Here is an 18,978-nt window from a genome sequence, read left to right on the forward strand (position 1 = left end):
GCCCATCTTCCTCCTTGGCCGTGGTATTCTCTTAGAGCAGTACAGACATACCAAGGCAGTCCTTTGGTTTGTTATTTAAAAATCTTTCAGAGTACAACTCAAGCCATATTATGACACAATGGACTTTGAGGCATCATGGGCAGAAACACACCAAGGTCACCACTGGGGTCTAGCCTGGGTGTTGTGGAATGCTGTCCTTCTCCAGAGCCTAACAGCCATAACCACCTTTATCAGAGCAGTCATGAGTACCTGCAAGACAGCCTTAGGGTGGGGGTTGCTGCTCCCTTACAGAACAGGCTGACAGTGCCATTAAGCCTCCCTCTGAGATGCCACAGGATCCTCCCAGTCGGGCAAGACCCCTCAGGAGATTCCGGATGTGGAAGAATGTCTGTTCCCTATCTACACAGCTCTGGGGACACTACCATCCATGCTCCGTGTCCCTTCTTGGTGTGTCAGCTGCTTTGGTACAAAGAGTACGTACACTCTCTGCAAGTCCAATAAACTCACTGACTTCAGGGGAAATCGCACCTCTGTCTGTAGGAACCCTTAGGGTGAACAGTTGCTCGTGGGTTCCTTCTTGAAAAAACGTTCATGTACTGAGCCATAGGGTGAAGGGGCAGGGCTGTGTGGAGGGAAGACTGAGCCACGCTGGCAAAGCCTCTGGAGTTACAGATGGTCGTGAGCTGTCACGCGTAAGCTGGGAACCAAACCTGAGTCCTCTGCAAGAGTCTCTTAACCACTGAGCCAGCTCTCCATTACCGTGTGGTGGTTTGACAATGCTTGGCCCATGGGGATTGGCGCTGTGAGTGGGGCCTTGCCAGAGAAAGTGTGTCACTGTGGAAGTGGACTATGAGGTCTCATACATTTGCTCAAGTGTGCTCAGTGTGGAATCTGACCCTTCTGGCTGCTTTCAGATCAAGAACTCTTGGCTCCTCCAGCGCTAAGTCTGCCTGCATGAGGCCATGCTTCCCACCATGATGAAAATGGCCTGAACTTCTCAAACTGTAAACCAGCCCCAATTAAATGTTTGCATTTATAAGACTTGCCTTGGTCATGGTGTCCCTTTACTGCAAGGAAGCCCTGATTAAGATACACTTTTGTTTGTGGGGTTTTTTTTTTTTTTTTTGAGACGTTTATTTTATTTTCTGTGTATGTGCCTGAGTGCATGTAGAGCTTCAAGGGGAGGCCAGCAGGGAACACTGAAGCCCCTAGATCTGGAGTTACAGGCAGTTGTAAGTCCCTATGTGGGGACTAGGGATGGAATTTGGCCTGGGCTAGTGACTTTACCATGGGTTATAGACTAAAACATTGCCAAAGTAGCCCAGGCCTTGGTCTTATAGCAAGCCTGCCTTAGCCTCCTCAACGGTAGGCTAATCAGTGTGAGCTACCACACCTGGCTTCACTGTGACTTTCCAAATTAAGATTGTACTCTTGCAGACCCATAAACTAGTTACCAATTTTGGGAAACTTGACAGTGATCTTTAGATCTGAATTCAGTTCCAGCAATCAAGTCTGAGAGGCTTCTGTGGCATTTCCCTCGTCTTGTAGGTCATTAAATATCAAGTGTTGCGTGTTGTTGACAGAACTTGGAGGCTTCTACAGCTCTCCCTCCTCTGGCAGTTCTGAAGAGCACAGTCTCACCATTTAACCGGACCTTCCCTTCCAGGCTGGGTCTGGAGCCCACACTTCAGTCAACAGTGTCTTCACCTGCGGGTTGTCTCCTCTCATGTCTAGACCATCCCCCCTCACTGCAGGACATCACCTTCACCTGTGGACTGTCCCCTTCATCTGTGGACTATCCCTACTCCCCTCTAGTCCATTACCCATCACTTCCCCTCAGCTCCAGACCATTCCCATTTCACTTCAGGACCAAAACCCCTCACCGCTAGCTCGTCCCCCTAACCTGTGGAACCCTCTTCACTTGTAGACTGTTCTTCACCTGTGGATTGTTCCCCTCACTTTGGCGCCATCTCCCTCACTTGTGGACGTTCCCCTATGTGGCTGAGCATCCACACAGGAATCAGCTGGTTGGCTGATGTCTGGGCGGGTACACCAGACCCAGGCTATAGACCTCCGCTCCGCCCCAGCACACCTACTACGCGCCTCCCGCGGTCCCGCCCCACTCCGCCTCCCAGCTCCTCCGCCAATAAGCGCGCGGCACCGCATCCGGGGACCCGCGCGGCCACCGCCTCCCGCGCGCACGCTCGGCCATGGCGGAGGTGAGTGAGCGGCTGGGTAGCGGCCCCTCCCACACGTGCCCTGGGTCGACCGGGTCCGACCCATGCTCTCCCAGTCTGAGCGCCTCGAGCCTCCCCACTGTTCCCGGGCGGAGCATGAGCCCCGTGAGCGCCCGACGACCCCCCCTCCATCTCGTTCACGGTGCGCATGCGCGGGCCGGGGGGGAGGGGCGCGAGGCGCGGGCGGCCGAGTGCGGGGCCGAGACCCGGGGCCGCGCGGCGGGAGGGCGCCGCGGACGGGGTGGGTGTGCGGTGCTGGCGTCCCGGACGGCGGCGCGGGGACCGTATCCCAGCGCACTGGGGATGAGCAGGGCGCGGAGTCGACGGCGCTCTGCGAGCCGAAAGTTTCGCGCGTGGAGTTCGTCTGGCTGTGGGAGCGAGAGCGCGGGCCTCCCCGCGGGTGCGGGGCTGCGGCGCTCAGCCCAGAGCTGACCTGCACCTCGGGGTGCGGCCGCTGAACTCCGGGACCAGTCCCTATCGACGCGCTACGAATCCGCCACTCCGGTACTGAAACTCAGCACGGTGCGCGAGTGGGGCAGCTTGGGCAGCAACAGGCCCGCGCGTGGGCCACAGGGCCGGGCTCTGGGGGCCCCGTTGGACAACTCTGGCTGGTTGACTCAAAGGGTTCTTAGGGGCTTAGTTCCTTCTTTAGGGGGCCTTTGGGGAAACACACCTTTCGAGCAAGACAGATCAACCGATACCGCTTTTGGGGCATGGTGGCCAAGTGGGTGCTCTTGGGCTGTTCTGCCCTGTGTGCCGTGGGTGATGGAGACTCCCCAGCCTGTGCTTACATGCTCTCCTGGAGTCTAGGATTTGGAAGGGGTCTGTCTCAGTTTCCTCATCTCAATGGGAACCTGGCGGTGCCTTCCCATAACTGAGAGGATGTTTTGCCGCATCTGTGTTTTTAACTCATAAAAGTGGCCACGGTTATCCAGAAGTCCTCAGTGTCAGCTACTCGGTTAATGTGTGTCTCAGTGCAGATGGAACCCAGAAAACTGCCGTGGCTTTGGGGTGATGGCTTGTCCCGTTCTTAGTTTAAGCCATATCTCTTCGCTGTGCCTATCCTTAGACCGTCCAGCCCCTGGGTTCCTTTCTCGTACTCTGAATTCCTATAGCGGTGCCTGTCAGTTGTCCCACCTCATCTGGTCCCTAGGATGTCACCTCCGACCCCAGCTGCCCAGCCTCCCCCTTGTTTTCTTCATTCCTGTGCCTTGGTTTAGCTCCCTTGTTGTCCCGTGTCCTAGCTCCATGTGGGTGGAGACAGGCTGAACCTGTCTCTCGGGATGTCCTAGCCGCCACAGTGGAGGGGCGAGGCTGGGACACCAGGGGCACAGGGCCCTCGCCTGGATGTGGATGGGGATCATTTTCTCGGGGTCCACTTGGCCCTTTGTGGGTTGTAGTTTCTAGGTAACTATTCTTGGAGTTAGTTAATGCTGAGGCCTCTACCCCTTTGGAGTGTGGGCTACAACTCATTCATGAGGCCTCTGTGTGACTTGGGTTTCCTCACAGCATGGAGTCCGTGATTCACAAGAAGCTAGGTGGAATCGCAGGATGCAGCTTCCAGAGAGTACTTTTTCTTCTTCCATAGTCTCAGCCTGGCTAGATCGGAGTCCCCTAGACCCCCTGGGAGACCTGCCCGGGAGCTACTACCTGTGCTGTGTCCAGACTCCTTGCTAAGAAGGCAGGGTGGTGGTGTCCATGCCATCCCACTTCGCATCCTCTTGCTGGAGGACCTGATTGCCTCTGGCCTCTTGCTGGGGATCAGCCGTTAGTGTGTTTGTCTTGTCACCTGGATTATCTTAGGCTGGACTCCCCCTTCCTCCTGACATAGAGATCTGAGGGGCTTTGCTGGTCTTTGAGTGTTTCCAGCATGGGGAAATAGGGCCTTGGAACCCACCCTTTAAAGTGGCATTAAAGTGATGTGCCTGGTTGTCCAGTGACATGCTTTGGTCAGTCAGTCTTGGGGACCTTGAGGGTCACCTGGAGATGAACTTGGCCCAGTAGGCAAGGAGCAGGCTGCATGGTTCCCAGGTTGACTGTGTCTCCTACTGTTCTGCTCTCAGCTCCCTGACCCCTGACCCGAAGCAGGAGGTCATTCCCACTCTGTGTAGATAGTGAGACCGGGGGACTGTTGCTAGCCTGTTGTGCAGTTGTGGTGTCCCACTTCTTAGTTAAGGTTCCTGATGGTGGGGACAGAGCCAGTTCCTGTGTAGAGAGCGACAGCCACCCATAGGGAGCTAGACAGGACTGGGCACAGTTCCAAGGACACCGGGGCTTTCTCCCTGTGGCTTCATAGTATTAGCCCTTGGGGCTGGTCTTAGTCCATGTTCCAAGATTTGGACACTTTGCCTTACTACACCGGGTACAGAGTGTAAGATACCAGGTGCCTGGGCGAATGCCCCCGTGGCTGCCCCAGGTGGGCCCCTCATCATCTTCTTTCTTAGCCCTCTGCCCCCACGTGGGGGGCACCCTCAAAAGTCTGTTGGGTTGTGTTCACTCTTGAACTAGAGCCTCTTACTAGGAGGGTGCAACCCGGTGCCTCCCACTGCTCCCTTGCTACGAGGTGCAGTGCTCAGGGGACGGGCCTGGCTGGGGGCGTTTGAGGCCCTTTCTGGTTTTGCTTGAGTAAGAAACGACCTCTCTGAGGACCCAGTGCTACAGTGTTCTAAATTTTAAACTTTAGCATTTTAACTTTTGAAAATCGAACACACACACACACACACACACACACACACACACACACACCTCAATACACACCAACACACCCCTTTATTTTTGTGTTTGAGTGTTTGCCAGAAGTGGGTGCAGAATCTCGTGGAACTGGAGTTACATGGCTGTGGGAGTTACATGCAAGTGCTGGGAATTGAACCACTGAACCATCTCTCTAGCCTGCATTCCCTTCCCCTTCCCCTTCCCCTTCCCCTTCCCCTTCCCCTTCCCCTTCCCCTTCCCCTTCCCCTTCCCCTTCCCCTTCCCCTTCCCTCCTCCTCCCCCCTCCCCTCCTCCTCCCCTTCTCCTCCCCTTCTCTCTCCTCTCTCTCTCTCTCTCTCTCTCTTTCTCTTTTTCTCTTTTCTCTTTTCTCTTTTCTCTTTTCTCTTTTCTCTTGTTTTTGTAGCCACTTCACTGAGGTACAAAACCTGTGCTGTCTTCCTTTTAGTGTGTAATTGAGTGGCTTTTGGTATTTCGGAGTTGTGTCACCGCCAGTCCAATCAGTTTGAGAGCATTCCATTACCTCTGAAGGAAGCCCTGCTGTCAGGAGCAGTCACTCAGCCCAGACAGGCCCACTTCTCTCTCTAGGTTCAGCTTCGTGGGGTGTTTCCTAGTAGTGCTTGCAAGGGCCCGCCTTGTTTACGTGGTGCATGTGAGAACCTCACCCGCTTGCTGGCTCTCGGCTGTGGTGTTGTTTTGTTTGGTTTACCTGGTCTTCAGCCTGGTCTTCAGCAGGTGGATGTGAGCCTCCCACTTCTGACCGAGGTGAATAGTCATGTGACTTTGGTGCTGCACACTTGTCCCTTAGCGTTTGGGCTCTGACGCCCTTCGCCTGTTCTGGTGTCACTTACTTGTGGACCGTGCATTCTGTTCTGATAGGAGCTCCGCATCTTCTCGCCATATGCCTGCCTTTGGAGAGCTGTGCTGGGCTGCTTGCTGTCTTTGATCTTCACTCACACAACGTTGCTTTCCAGATGTGTGCTTTGCCCGTATCTCCTCCCCAGTCTATGAGTTCTTTCACACGCAGTGTTGATATATTTGTTTGGGCACATGTATTGGACTTGTGTGTTCAGGCCATCGGGGAGCTTGTCTCTGAGGTTCCAGTTTTGTGTCTCTGGCCTGTGCCTATCGTGGGCCCACACCACTGCTGAGACATCTATGCCTCCGGTCATTTCTGAAAGCGGGAACACCCTGTTTGAGGATGGTTGTTGCTCCTCTGGGTCCCTCTGTGGGTTTCGTGTATGCTGTTTGGAATTGGCTTGTTGCTTTCTGCAATTTGGGTGGCATTGGCTAGGCCACTTCAGAGGTTCTCCATCTTCCAGTATGGGGACCTTGGCTAGGAACAGGGCTCTCCTTTCTCTGGTACCAGTATTTTCTCTGTCAACATTGCTGTATTCTTAGGGAGCATGTGCTGTGTATAACCTAGCTGCTGTGAGAGCGGCTGTTTCCTTAATGAACGGGATGTCCTTTGCTGGGGTGTGGGGACAAGATGGCGTTTACCCTGCTGCAGTGACACTGGAGCCTTGGCCAGTGTTGATGGAGTTGGGGAGTACACATATGTGTGGGGGCAAGTCCAGGCCCTTCCCTGGCATCTTTGGTCCTGGTTTTCCAGAGTCTCAGTGTGCTGCCACTCACCCTGGAGTCACTGGGGTACAGTGGGACCTCTCAGCCCCTGCTTTCACCCCTCGAACTGTCCTCTCCCCAGCCACTGGAACCCTCGAGTCCAGCTGTACTCTCTGCTTTGTTTGTTCTGGCATTTTCTGTTAAGAGGGTTACAAGTGTATCCTTCTATGTCTGTATCTGTCACCAAGCCTCATCTTTTCAAGGTCCCTCTACCCTGGAGCTGTGATTGGACAGTCCCTAGGCTGCTTCCCGTGGAGTCCTCAAGGTTACCCAGTGGTTGGGCGCTCACCCGAGCCTCAGTAGCTGCGTGAGGTCTGCCTCTCTTCCATTGCAGGCCTCCTCTCTGGAGAGGCAGAGTCCTCGTGTGGCCTCCTGCCTTGTTCACAGCCTTTGTCCTCGGGAGCCCAGCTTGCAGACTACAGCAGGTACCACCCCGTCTGTCCCAGACTTCCACAGGCAGAGTTCTTAGCATGACCCAGGCTGAGCGGGGGCATGGGTTCAAAAGGTCCAGTGTCCCCTGTCTGGTGGAGGTGTTCACAATGATCAGGGAGCTATGGACTAATGGTTAGCTAACCACGAATGACCAAGGAGGGCCCTCCTTGAGGTGGCTGCTTGCCTGGTGGCTTTAAGGTGTCTAGTAGTTTTCTGGTCACCTGCTGTGGGCCCAAGAAGGTGAAATGTTACAGGCTTCTGCCCCCATAAACATCAGATGGATGTGGACTAGTAGAGAGCAGAACTTGGTACTCCCCCAGTGACCTGCATGGTGTTGCCTGTGTGCCCCCACGTGTATATTAGCAGCCAAGACTGTGGTTGCGGGACCAGATCCCTCCATGGCTTTCTACCATCACCTGACTGGCCTACCCCGTTCAGACCCACACCTTGCCTACTGCTGAATCCTTTCACAGTGGTGTCCATGGGCTCTGCCGACCATCAGTTTCACCTCACTGAGCTCCTGACACAGAACTACAGCCTCCAAGAAGGCTGTGCCGAGGCCCTGCAGGGTCCTGACAGGCCGGAGGAGGAGCTGGACAAGGACTTCATCGACCAGGTATGGGGACTCACCAGACTGTGTCCCGTTGCACTCCTTGGCTCCACGTGGTCCAGCCCCATGCACAGGGTTTACATTGTGCTGTGCTGGCCCAGCCTCAGAGCCTGCTGTGTCTCTGCACTGCTCACCTCCTCCGTGGTCCTAATGCAGGTGTCCTGTCCTGTGGGGACTTGCTGAGGAATGACAGGGGACCTGGCCTCAGAGTTAGCGGGACTTGGGCAGAACCACGGGCTTCATCCTCTGATGGGCCCCGTGCTCCTTCCCAGAGCAGTGACATGCCCCTGGATGAGCTGCTCGCACTGTACGGGTACGAGTCGTCAGAGCCCATCTCTGAGCAGGAGAGCGAGGGCGGTGACACGGCTCCACCCCTCCCAGACATGACCTTGGACAAGGTGAGTGGGAGTCTCCCTAAAAGCGCCCAGGGAGGTACCTGGTTGTCCTGAGTGGGATTTGAGTGGGAGGGATGCCAGGCCTATGATGGGGGAACTACTGTGTCAATAAGTATGAGCTGTCCTCACTGGCACGACCGTGGGCAACCCTGCCTGGGGTTGGCCTGACACCCGTTCTGGTCTGGGTGAGGGACGCCATCCCGGGGAACTGTGACTGGGAAAGGAGCTGGAGGCCCAGAGGGCAGGAGGAGTCTGTACCTTGGTCTAACACAGATGGTGGCTTAAGCTGGCCGTCTCTGTCCCCTTCACCCCGGCAGGCTTGGCCTTTTGTGTTGGTATTGGGTGTTGGTACAGCAGTTGCCATACTTCGTTTACTGTCCTGTTCAAAGGAGCAGATAGCCAAGGACTTGCTTTCTGGGGAAGAAGAGGAAGAAACACAGTCCTCCGCTGACGACCTCACCCCATCTGTCACCTCCCATGAGGCCTCGGACCTCTTTCATAACCAGAGTGGGTGTAGGTGTCACTGGCCCTTCCTCCATCATGGCTGTGTGTTGCAGGGGACATGCCGTGGTGGCCCGGGTTGGGTTGGGGTCCTGGCCTGCGAGCTGCCACAGAGTGGGTTTGGATTGAGACAGGAGTGGGTCTCTGCCAAGCAGTTCAGGGGTGGTAGCTTCAGACGTTAGGTGCCCTCCGGGCCTCCCAGCTTCCGGCAGCTGGGTGGTCATGGTGCGGGGTGGGGGGTGCAGGGTGAGCTGCCTCAGGAAGGGCCAGCTGCACCCCGGTGGGTGCCCTTCACCACCTCTCTGCCTGCAGCCCGGTTCTTGTCTGGTGACAACGGCCCAGGCTCCTCAGCCTCCTCCGACACCGAAGAGGACGCCCTTCCCGCCAACAAGTGCAAGAAGGTGTGGGGCTGCGTGGTCACTCCATCCATCACCCCGTGCTGGCAGGGCCCGTGGGCTTTGAGGCCTGTCTGAGAGGCAGGAGGGCCCTGTGGCTTCAGTGGTGGGTGGGCCCCGCTGTATGTGTGGACTCGGGCTGTGGCTCTGCTGCTGTGGGGATGACTGAGTCCATGGTTGGCCCAGTGTCCTGCACTGGTGTACAGGGCCAGGCAGCAGGCTGTTCTGTCTCACGCACACAGTATGGAAATGCGTATTGGCAGGCAGGCCCACAGCTCTTTGTGACAACCTCTGCTTGAAGCCCATGGTGCCCTGGTCACTTCCTGACTGTGACCCTGGCCTTTGTCTCTACAGGAGATCATGGTAGGGCCTCAATTCCAAGCTGACCTCAACATCCTGCACTTGAACCGACATTGTGACAAGAGTAAGTGTTTTAGGAGACCTAGTGGGGTCCTGCCCAGGGGCCCCAGGAATAGCTGCCATTTTTGAAAGCGCCTGCTTTTTTGTGTGTGGGCAGAGCTCACCACTCTTAGCCCAGCTCTAGGGTAACAGCCCTTGCCCAAGCCTTGGCTCCCACCCCCACTGCCCTGCCTCTGCCACATCACTGGCTGCACCTTTCCCTGATTGGGCCTGCCCTGAGGCAATACACCTGCCGCTCCTGAGTTCCCCAGCTGTCCCTTGATCTGGGAGGCGACTGCCTGTTAGGACTTTTTGCCCTGAGCAGGGCCAGGACTGCCTTGGAGCACTTGCTGCCATGCTGAGCAGCTGGGGCAGGGACCTTGTAGGGGCCGAGTGCGGGGATGTGGGCTGTGCAGGGTGTGCCCACTGACCACAGGCTCAGGGACCCGTGGTGACAGACAGGTACACAGCACGTCACCTGCACAGCCCACTGCGGACTGCCCGCAGAGTGCTCGCTGCTGAGCACTGCTGCCAGGTGGGTGCTCCTTGGTTGCACCTTGCCTCACCTCTTGGTTGGTGTCACATTGTCCCTAGTTGCCTCACTGTGCGGGCACTGCAGTTGCTGCCTGATTGTCCGCACCCTGCTCTGTGGGCCTAACCCTGCTCAGCTCACTTCGTGGTGCGTAGCAGTTATTTGTGTGTTTGGGACACAGCCTTGGTTGCTTCTGTTCCTGGTAGCCCCCGGCTTGTAGCTCGCCTGCCTTCCTGATATCAGCATGGCCTCCATCTTCCGGCCACATGTACAGTGCCTGGCCGGTGCTTTGGGGGTTCTTGTGTATGTTATATGTCATTTGCTGGGGACACTTGAGCTTCTGTCTTCACAGTTTTTGTACACACACCTTCTACACTTTATGTATGTATGCACGTGTGTGCATGCTTTCTCATGTGGGGGCCAGAGGACAGCCTGCAGGATTGTTCTCCCGTGTGGGTTCTGCGGCTAAGACTAAGGCTTGGTGGCAAATGCCTTCACCTGCTGAGCTGCCTTGTTTCTTTCCCACCATGCCGTGCTCGGAGACAGTGCTCAGGGCTGATGCCTTGGTAGAGGAAGAGCCCCTCTGTCCAGCTGCCAACCTCAGTGAGCAGAGGAGTTGTTGTTGGTGTCCATGTGTGTTCTGGATCAGGCCGCTGTGGTGAAGGGCACCGTCTTCTGGGTTCACCGCTGTTGAGCTGGCCTGCATTCTGGAGCAGCCCCGCCATGAAGGCTTGACCTCACAGGCTGCTGCGGTCCGACGTCTTACAACTGTGTTCTCTCAGCAAATGATGCTGGCTGTGCTTTCCCGAATGTGTGGTGACTGACGGAGGCTTGGCTCCCTCCTCTGATAGCTGTGGTGCCCTTTGGTTGCATATGGTACTCTTTGCTGTGTGTAGATACCTCTGAGCTGTGGACCTGCAGTGGTGTCGTGCACAAAGGCTCCTTCCGTGGAGGCTGGTTCAGGAGGGGAGGCAGATAACGGTAGAGTATTAGCTCCTGGTGACCGCTGCTGTGACCTGTGCCTGGGAGAGACAGCAGAAAGGTGCATTTCAGACTTCACTCATGAATGTGTGCGTGTGTGTATGAGTGCACAGGCGTAAAAATAAATCTGTTTTGGCTTACAGTTTCAGATGCTTCATTCCTAGTTGTTGGCTCCATGTGCCCAGGCAAAGGAGTATGGCATGGGGAGCATGTGACATGGGGTTGCCGCGTGGTGCACAGGAAGCAGGGCGGGGCAGGGACTGGGGGCCAGGTATAACCTTCATGGGCATGCCCCGGAGACCCGTTTACTCAGTTTGGCTCCTGTAAATGCCTAGCTGGTGACCCAGCACATGACAGGTCAGCCTGGTGAACCCCAGCTACGTGCTCAGCTGTGGGCTCTGAGTGGAAGCCTAGGGATGGGTGAAGGTGTAAGTCAGAGGGCAGGGGGCCCAGGCCTGTGGTGGGCAGCACAGGGTGTGCAGTCTTTGCCTGCTGCAGGATTGACACGAGTGTCTGTCTCTCCCATGCCATCCTGCACGTGCGTGCTCATGGGCAGTGGCCGACAGTCGCTCTTCTGTTCTTTATCAGGTGTTAACACCAGTGTTATGCTGCCCTGTGGAAGTGTTGAAGTTGCCTTTCTTGAGAGTGGGTTCCACAAAGTGTGTGTTAGAGTTTGTCAGCGAGGCCTTGTGGGCCTGTGGTCCACTTTTGGTTTTACTTGTTTTGATTTTTGGCACAAATTTTCTCTTTATAGCCCTGGCTGTCCTGGAACTCTGTAGACCAGGCTGGCCTCAAACTCAGAGATCGCCCGCTTCCTCCTCCTGAGTGCTCTGATTAAAGATGCGCTCACCACGCTGTGCTCGTATGAACTTTTAAATGACAGAGTCGATGGATTATTCGTAGACTTCGGTCTGTGTGTTCCAATGTCCGAATGTGTTGTTTGTATGCTTCATTTTACTCTGTTGAGACGGGGTCTCTTGTAGTCCAGGCTGGCCTAGAAATTCTGTGTTGAGACTGGCCCTGAGCTGATCCTCCGGCCAGTGCCCTCTAGTGCTGGCATCATGGACGGGGAGGTGCCCTGCTCTCTGCATGCTGTGTTACCCTGCGCTCCTGCCCTTGTCTGCTGAGGACTGGAACTCTGTCTGCAGATGGCCACACTGGGTGGCACCATCTCCGAGGTATCTGTTGTGTTTTTGACACATCCTAAGAGTACATACAGCTCCTCCAGAGTTACCTGTGACCTCCTGGTAGGTTCATTCCACTGGCTTCACACCTCAAGTTTGCCGTCTGCACACTGCATCCTGACTTCTCCCCGAGAGCCTGTAGCTGGCTTGCGTCCATGGCTGATGCTGAGCTCTGGTGTCTGGAGTTGGTGCTACCCATTGGGAGGTGCTGAGGTGCCTGCCCTGCTCCCCCACTGTGGGTGGCCACTGCCACTCCTGACTCTCAGCCTCTCTCCACAGTCTATGAAAATGAAGACCAGCTGCTGTGGAGCCCCACCGTGCTCCCAGAGCGGGAGGTGGAGGAGTTCCTGTACAGGGCAGTGAAGCGGCGGTGGCAGGAGATGGCTGGCCCCCAGATCCCAGAGGGCGAGGTGGTGAAGGACAGTGAACAGGTAGGGGCCACGTGTTGAGCAGCAGCCAGGCAGCCAGGGGGTGTCAGACAGTATGGCCAGTGGGATGGAGCTCACATTGAACCCACTTGTGAGGGACAGTGGTGTCAGTGCTTCATGCCACTCCTGGTATGACAGTGTAGGCACTCCTGACAGCTGTCATGGCCAAGGTATAAGCACCATTGTGGCTGTGGGAGCCATGCTGTGGGGGCAGCATGTGGCCCTAGGGCTGTGGTGTAGGTAAGCTCTGTGCCAGCCCTGGTAGACTGGTGAAAAAGGTCAACCGCTCTGCCCTAGGCGCTGTACGAGCTGGTGAAGTGTAATTTCAATGTGGAGGAGGCCCTGCGCAGGCTGAGGTTCAATGTGAAGGTGATCCGAGGTGAGCTGCAGCCCTGGCTCCCCTGGCTCTCTCTGCTGCCCCCGAGTCTGAGGTGAGCTGCAGCCCTGGCTCCCCTGGCTCTGCTGCCCCCGAGTCTGAGGTGAGCTGCAGCCCTGGGCTCCCCTGACTCTGCTGCCCCGAGTCTGAGGTGAGCTGCAGCCCTGGCTCCCCTGGCTCTCTCTGCTGCCCCCGAGTCTGAGGTGAGCTGCAGCCCTGGCTCCCCTGGCTCTCTCTGCTGCCCCCGAGTCTGAGGTGAGCTGCAGCCCTGGCTCCCCTGACTCTGCTGCCCCGAGTCTGAGGTGAGCTGCAGCCCTGGCTCCCCTGGCTCTCTCTGCTGCCCCCGAGTCCGAGGTGAGCTGCAGCCCTGGCTCCCCCTGGCTCTGCTGCCCCCGAGTCCGAGGTGAGCTGCAGCCCTGGCTCCCCTGGCTCTGCTGCCCCGAGCTGGCTAAGCAGTCCGTCTGTTTGCAGATGGGCTGTGTGCCTGGAGCGAGGAGGAGTGCAGGAACTTTGAACATGGCTTCCGTGTTCACGGGAAGAACTTCCATCTGATTCAGGCCAACAAGGTGGGTGAGGCGTCCCCTCCCCTCACCCCAGCTGTGCTGCCTGTGCATGGCTTCCCAGGTATTCATCAGATGCCTTTACCACTGACGGAGAGCGCAGGCTCCTTCTCCCCCCCCCTTGGTCCTGTGACCTTTGAGTCCTCCGTGGCGCTTGCTGACTCAGTGCTCACGCATACAGGCAAATCCTCAGACACAGGAAATAAGTCAGTTGCCAGGGACATGGTGCACATGGGCTTAAAGACGTTTGGGGCCAGCCTGGTCTACAGAGTGATTTCTAGGACAGCTAGAACACAGAGAAACCCTGTCTCAAAAAAACAAAAACCAACACAATCCAGCAGAACAACCCAAAGCAAACCCGAGTTCCATTTTCTATACAGTGGTGCTCCGTGCGCATTGCTGTTCTATTGCATAGCGCAGGGAGGCCAGCTAAGCGCTGCACACAGCAGAGTCCAGTGCCCAGCTCACGCCTGCTCATGGTGGATTCCTCTGGGCTCCAGTGGTCTAAGGCGCGCGCCCCGGCACTGTGGCTGAGTTGCCCACAGCACATGTAACCTCCTGGGGCCAGTTCCACTCCATGCCTGCAGCTTCCTTGGCAGATGTCCTGTGGTTCTGGCACCACCAGCATCCTGGTGTCTCCATGGGAATCTGGGCTTCCCCGTCACCACTTTACAAGGTGGCACCCCAGGGTTTCCAGAACATTGTTGCAAGCCTCCATGGCTCCTTGCACTTGTGTTTTTTTTTTTTTTTTTTTTTTTTTGCCAGCCTAGCATGTGGTGGCCTCTTGGGCCAGGGCTGCAGTGGCTTCTGCACCTCGGGGAGTCACTTTCCTGGGACACTTGTTTTGAGGAAAGGGCCCCTTCAGGGACCTCAGTTCAGGGCTCTTTTTAAGTGGGTTTGGGTCTTCACAATTGGTATGCTCCATGGTGGGTTCTGTGCTCTCTCTGCTCGCCCTGTGCAGAGCTCAGGGCTGCTCGCCCTGTGCAGAGCCCAGGGATTCAGTGCTTGGAGGCAGACCTGCAGTTGCGATCTTGAGTGAAGTTTGCTTCCTCTGAACCTTGCGTTTCTTTGCTCTGATTCAGGGATCTTCCTCCTTCTGTCTCTCCCCCTCCTTTCTGTCCTTCTTTCTCTCCTGTCTAGTGATAGGGAGTGAATTGGGGTTTGAGGAAGATAAAGGGTGGGAAAAAGAACCCATAAAGTAGCAAAGACCAGTTAGAGTTTCTCTGTGTAGCTCTGGCTGTCCTGGAACTCACTCTGTAGACCAGGCTGGCCTGAACTCCCTGACATCCACCTGCCTTCACCTCCTGAGTGCTGGGATTAAAGGCGTGCACTGCTGTGTCCAGCTCTGTCTGTTACTTTTGAGTTCCACCTCAGTGTTCAGGAACCAGGAGGCAGCTAGAATTTTTGTCAAAGGTAACAGAGTAGTCTTAGGCCAGCCTTGTTCCTTTTGGGGAGCTCATGGCTTCCATTGTGCACGTTTCTCTCCACATTTTGCTCTTCTGGGTTCCCACCAGGGAGGCCATGAAACTTTCACGGTCCTCCCAGACACTTGTGGACCACCTCCTCTCAGGACCAGTTTTCTGTATTAGTCACTTACTTGTCGCTGTGACCAAAGCTCTGGCCACAAACATCCTAAGGACATCTGTTATTGGTTGATCTGGGGACACAGTCACCCTGGTGATAGGAATACGGGCAGCTGGTCACACTCAGTTCTTTCTCAGGAAACAGGGAGGTGGGGTGCTCAGCTGCCTTCTAGTTTCCTTTGTGATTCATTCTGGACCCCACCCACATGCAGGGTGGGCTTTCTTCCTGGGCACCCTGGAGCACTCTTGTAGAGATGTGTCTCTTCCGTTGTTGACAGTGCAGTTGTGTCCTCAGCTGTGTCTTCAGGATGGCTCCAAGGTCATTTCACAATGATAGTGGCTGTCCCCATGGGTCAGCATCCTGACTTCGCTGCTCTGGCTGCAGGCTCTGTCTGTCTGTGTGGAGAAGCACAAATGTCCTGGTGCATGGGTCTGAGGTGCAGGAGGCTGGCGCTCATGGTGTCTGGGAAGAAGGCCCCGGGTGCTGGTTGGTGGGGTGGGGACTAGAGGCAGTAGGTGAGGCCTCATGGGGCCCTGCAGTAAGGCCCACAGCATGCCTGTGGTTCACACAGGTCCGCACGCGGTCAGTGGGCGAGTGTGTGGAGTATTATTACCTGTGGAAGAAGTCTGAGCGCTATGACTACTTTGCCCAGCAGACGAGGCTGGGTCGGAGGAAGTTCGTCTCCTCCGGAACCACGTGCGTGCTCATTCTAGCCATCTGGCCAGGGTGGCGTGGTGTGGTGTGGGGTAGCCCCTCCTGGTGGGGTCCTTCTTCCCTCTTTACAGCTCTCTTTCCACAGGGATACTGAACAGGACCTGGATGGTCTTGACCCTGATGGCCATGCCCGGCTGCAGTCTGAGACAAGGGTGCCCGTGGGTGAGTCGACATGAGGTGGGGCTGTGGGTGAGGACAGGCCCTCGGCAGTTAGTTCCCACAGTGAGCAGTGGGCCTGCTTGGTCCTGCCCCCAGGTGCCAACCCCGTTTACCCTGTGGCTGGGAGGTGACAGAAGTGCATTCACACAGGGGACGTGAATAGGGAAGAAGCTGCTCCAGCGAGGCCTGCTTCTCGGCAGAGGCATCACTTCAGTGGCCCCTGTGTTTGTGCGTATGGGTTTGAAGAACTGTCCAGTGCCACCATGTCCAGTAGAGCCCTCATGCTCTATCTCCTGGGCCTCTGATTCCTGTTTCTAATGTTGAGGACATGGCCCTCTCTTGACCTCATAGTCTCTGGCTAGACCCATTGGCATGGCTGGTTTCTTGTGAGGAGGCCTCGCATAAATGAGATCTGAGGGGAGCTGAGCCTCTGCTCAGGCCGTTCTCACTTCTCCTTTCAGAGCCTCTGAGTGCGGACATCGAAGCTGGTGGGCTTGATCAGCCCGGAGTGGACTCGGATGACCTCCCGTCCTCAGAGCCAGGACCGAGTCCCTTCCAGCAGCTGGATGAACCCCCTGCCGTGCCCTCGCTCCAGCAGCCCACTAGCCTGGCCACCTCGGCTGAACTCCCACTGACTGAACTCCCACCGGCGGCTGCTGCTCCAGAGCCGGCCACCAGCCCCAGGCTGGCTGTGGACCTTGCCCTCCCTGAGGAGCTGCCCCTTGTGTCCAGCCCTGTGGCTCTGAATGGCGACCCTGCAGAGCCCATGGCTCCAGCACAGGTGGCCTTGTCGGTCACTGAATTTGGACTCATTGGCATTGGGGATGTGAATCCCTTCCTAACTGGCCACCCAGCGTGCCCAGCCTCCACACTGCACGCAGAGCCCCTGTCACAGTGAGTGTCACTCTTAGTGCCTTCCGCAGGCTGGAGCGTGAGCAGGCTGGCCGGTGCCCAGGGCCGCAGCTGCCTGCCGTGGGCAGCCGCAGCCTTCTTTCTCCTCCTCTTCAGCTTTAGTTTTCATTGTTCCTGGTCCATAATGCTGCAAGTGGGTACAGGCACCAGGCTCGCCCCTCTGCCCCGTCTATCCAGGCAGAAGCCAGAGCTGTGTTTTGGGTGGGGGTGGCGGTCAGGATGGGCGAGACCTGGGTGGGTTGGCCACTGACCTTTGCTTTTGGTTCCCCGTAGGTGCAATGTGATGACCTGTTGACCGCTGGCCGTCTGTGGGTGTGTGTGCTCAGCATGGGCGTGGCGGCACTGCCAGGCCTGCGAGTCAGTCTTCCTGACCCCTTCCCGTGCAGGCCTGTGTGGGACCTTCTCTGCGTCACAAAATGATGGGATTCAGTGAAGTGGCCAGGGCCACACAGACCCCAGACCTCAGCACCCAGCACCACACTCCGCACCATGGAGTCACGGAGCCAGCCACTGGCCCCTCAGCCGCAGAGGCTGGGCAGGCGGTGCTGCCTGGCTTTGGGCAGGACTCTTCCCGCACCAGCAGCCTCTGCCCAGGCACCCTCCACAGGCCAGCTCTTTGCCCACCACTGCGGGGTTGCCCCTCCAGCCTTGGCTCAGCGTGGGACTTTGGGGCACAGAGCCATATACCTCGCCCTGTGGCCGCCCTTCTCGGCCCTTTGCCGTCTCACTTCAGGAAAAGCCGCACTTTATACCCCAACTGCCTCCTGCCTGCGCTCCCCACCCTGTGCCGTGGTGGGGCCTCAGCAACCCAGGCGAGTGAGGAGCAGATCTGCTCCCTTCCTGCCCCTCTCCTCGGGCCGCTCTGGGCACCGCTCTGGAAGCACTACCCTGCCTCCCACCTGTCCTGCCTGCGGGTCTCGTTTCTTTGGAGGCTCCTGGCAGGTGGCTGGGTCCATCTTGTCCTCGGCCTCCCTCATTTTATTTATGTTGGTGTTTACAATTTGGAGTGGGGTCCCTGGGCAGGCAGCTCCGCCCGGTGTTGGCAGAGCGGTGCTGTTTGAGCCTGTGCGGCTGGACTCGACTGTCCCTCGCCCCACCGAGGACACTGTGATGTGAGACTGCCTTTGCCCAATGCTATTTTATTTATTAAACTTGATTTGAAGCCTGGGGTGTCTTGTGGATTCTAGGGGCTGGAGAGGGCCTTTGTCACCCCTTGGGGACTCTGGGCAAGAGCCTGATGGCACAGCAGAGTACAGCCGAGATGCCTGAGGACCCCACAGCATGGGACACATGCAAGTCCTGGAGGTGATGAACATAAAGTGTCAGTCTGCTTTGCCTGGACCGGTGGCAGAGGGGACACTAGAGTCATGGATGGTGGGCAGTGGTGCCGTGGCACGGCCAGTGCTTGCTGGGGTTACGGAGGTTGGGGAAGGTACTATGTGTGGTCACCATTGGAAACTTGATCCTGGTATCACTTCCTTGGGTACTGTAGACTTGTCAGGCAGGGACAGGCGACTGTGTGAGGTGATTGTGGCCCAGACAGTGGGGCTCAGTGCAGAGTAAGGAAGGGAAGTTAGATGAGGGACAGCGTGGAGTTGAGAACCCCTAGGCTGTGGGGAGACGTTTATGTAGACAGTGGGTGTTCCCATCCACCTGTTCAGATGGTTGCTGTCAACACTGAGATAAGCGGGCCTTGTAGTCCACGCTCATTCACAGGCCTGAATCCTAGTGTCTGCCATCTCTAGTTTTTCTAATCATTACTGCTCTTTGTTAATTGTTTATGTGGGTTTTCTGCTTTGTTTTCAGACAGGGTCTTGCTATGTAGCCTAAGATGCCTCACTGTAGACGAGGCTGGTCTGGGACCTGCCATTCTTCCTGGAATGTGGTCCCCGGCCCCAACACGTGACAGACAAGTGCTCTACCATGGACATGTTCCCAGCCCTGCCTTTTCTCTTTTAAATATTACGTGAGGCTGTGTGTGTCAGCGGTGTGGCCTGGGGGGGGGGGGGGGTCAGAGTACAGTGAAGGAGACACTCTCTTCCATCTCTAGGGTCCCAAAGGTGAAGCTCAGGTGGTCAGGCTTGACAGCGTACGAGCTGCTCAGCCGTCTCTCTGGCCCTGTTTGTGTAGCCCAGGCTGGCCTTGAGTTCCTGGTACTCCCTAGCTCTGTTTCCGGACTCCTGGGATTATAGGTCTGAGTGACCGTGCAGAGCAGACCTGTGTATTTTAGACAAGCTACTCCATCGC

The 18,978-nt window shown here is 56.6% G+C and overlaps 1 protein-coding gene across 23 annotated transcripts; it reads left to right on the forward strand.

The window, feature by feature from the left end:
* The first annotated feature begins 2,157 nt into the window (after positions 1–2,157).
* On the forward strand, positions 2,158–17,899 carry Mier2 (MIER family member 2). 23 transcript variants are annotated; one of them, XM_017594913.3, is made up of 14 exons: positions 2,158–2,219; positions 6,904–6,994; positions 7,475–7,617; positions 7,884–8,009; positions 8,324–8,519; positions 8,820–8,908; positions 9,257–9,326; positions 12,278–12,429; positions 12,724–12,805; positions 13,274–13,368; positions 15,518–15,642; positions 15,746–15,822; positions 16,281–16,713; positions 17,005–17,896. In XM_017594913.3, the coding sequence occupies exons 1-14, from the start codon at positions 2,211–2,213 to the stop codon at positions 17,024–17,026; spliced, it is 1,710 nt and encodes a 569-aa protein (XP_017450402.1). In that variant the 5' UTR covers positions 2,158–2,210; the 3' UTR covers positions 17,027–17,896. The 23 variants fall into 23 exon arrangements, 14 of the variants coding, with proteins under 14 accessions (XP_017450402.1, XP_038935335.2, XP_038935336.2 ...); XM_039079407.2 differs by having other exon boundaries at positions 2,174–2,219; positions 7,365–7,617; XM_039079408.2 differs by having other exon boundaries at positions 2,174–2,219; positions 7,365–7,617; positions 8,396–8,519.
* The last annotated feature ends 1,079 nt before the right edge of the window (positions 17,900–18,978 follow it).

The sequence above is a fragment of the Rattus norvegicus genome, chromosome 7, assembly GCF_036323735.1.
Source record: "Rattus norvegicus strain BN/NHsdMcwi chromosome 7, GRCr8, whole genome shotgun sequence".
In the NCBI taxonomy this organism is placed as follows: Eukaryota; Metazoa; Chordata; class Mammalia; order Rodentia; family Muridae; genus Rattus; species Rattus norvegicus.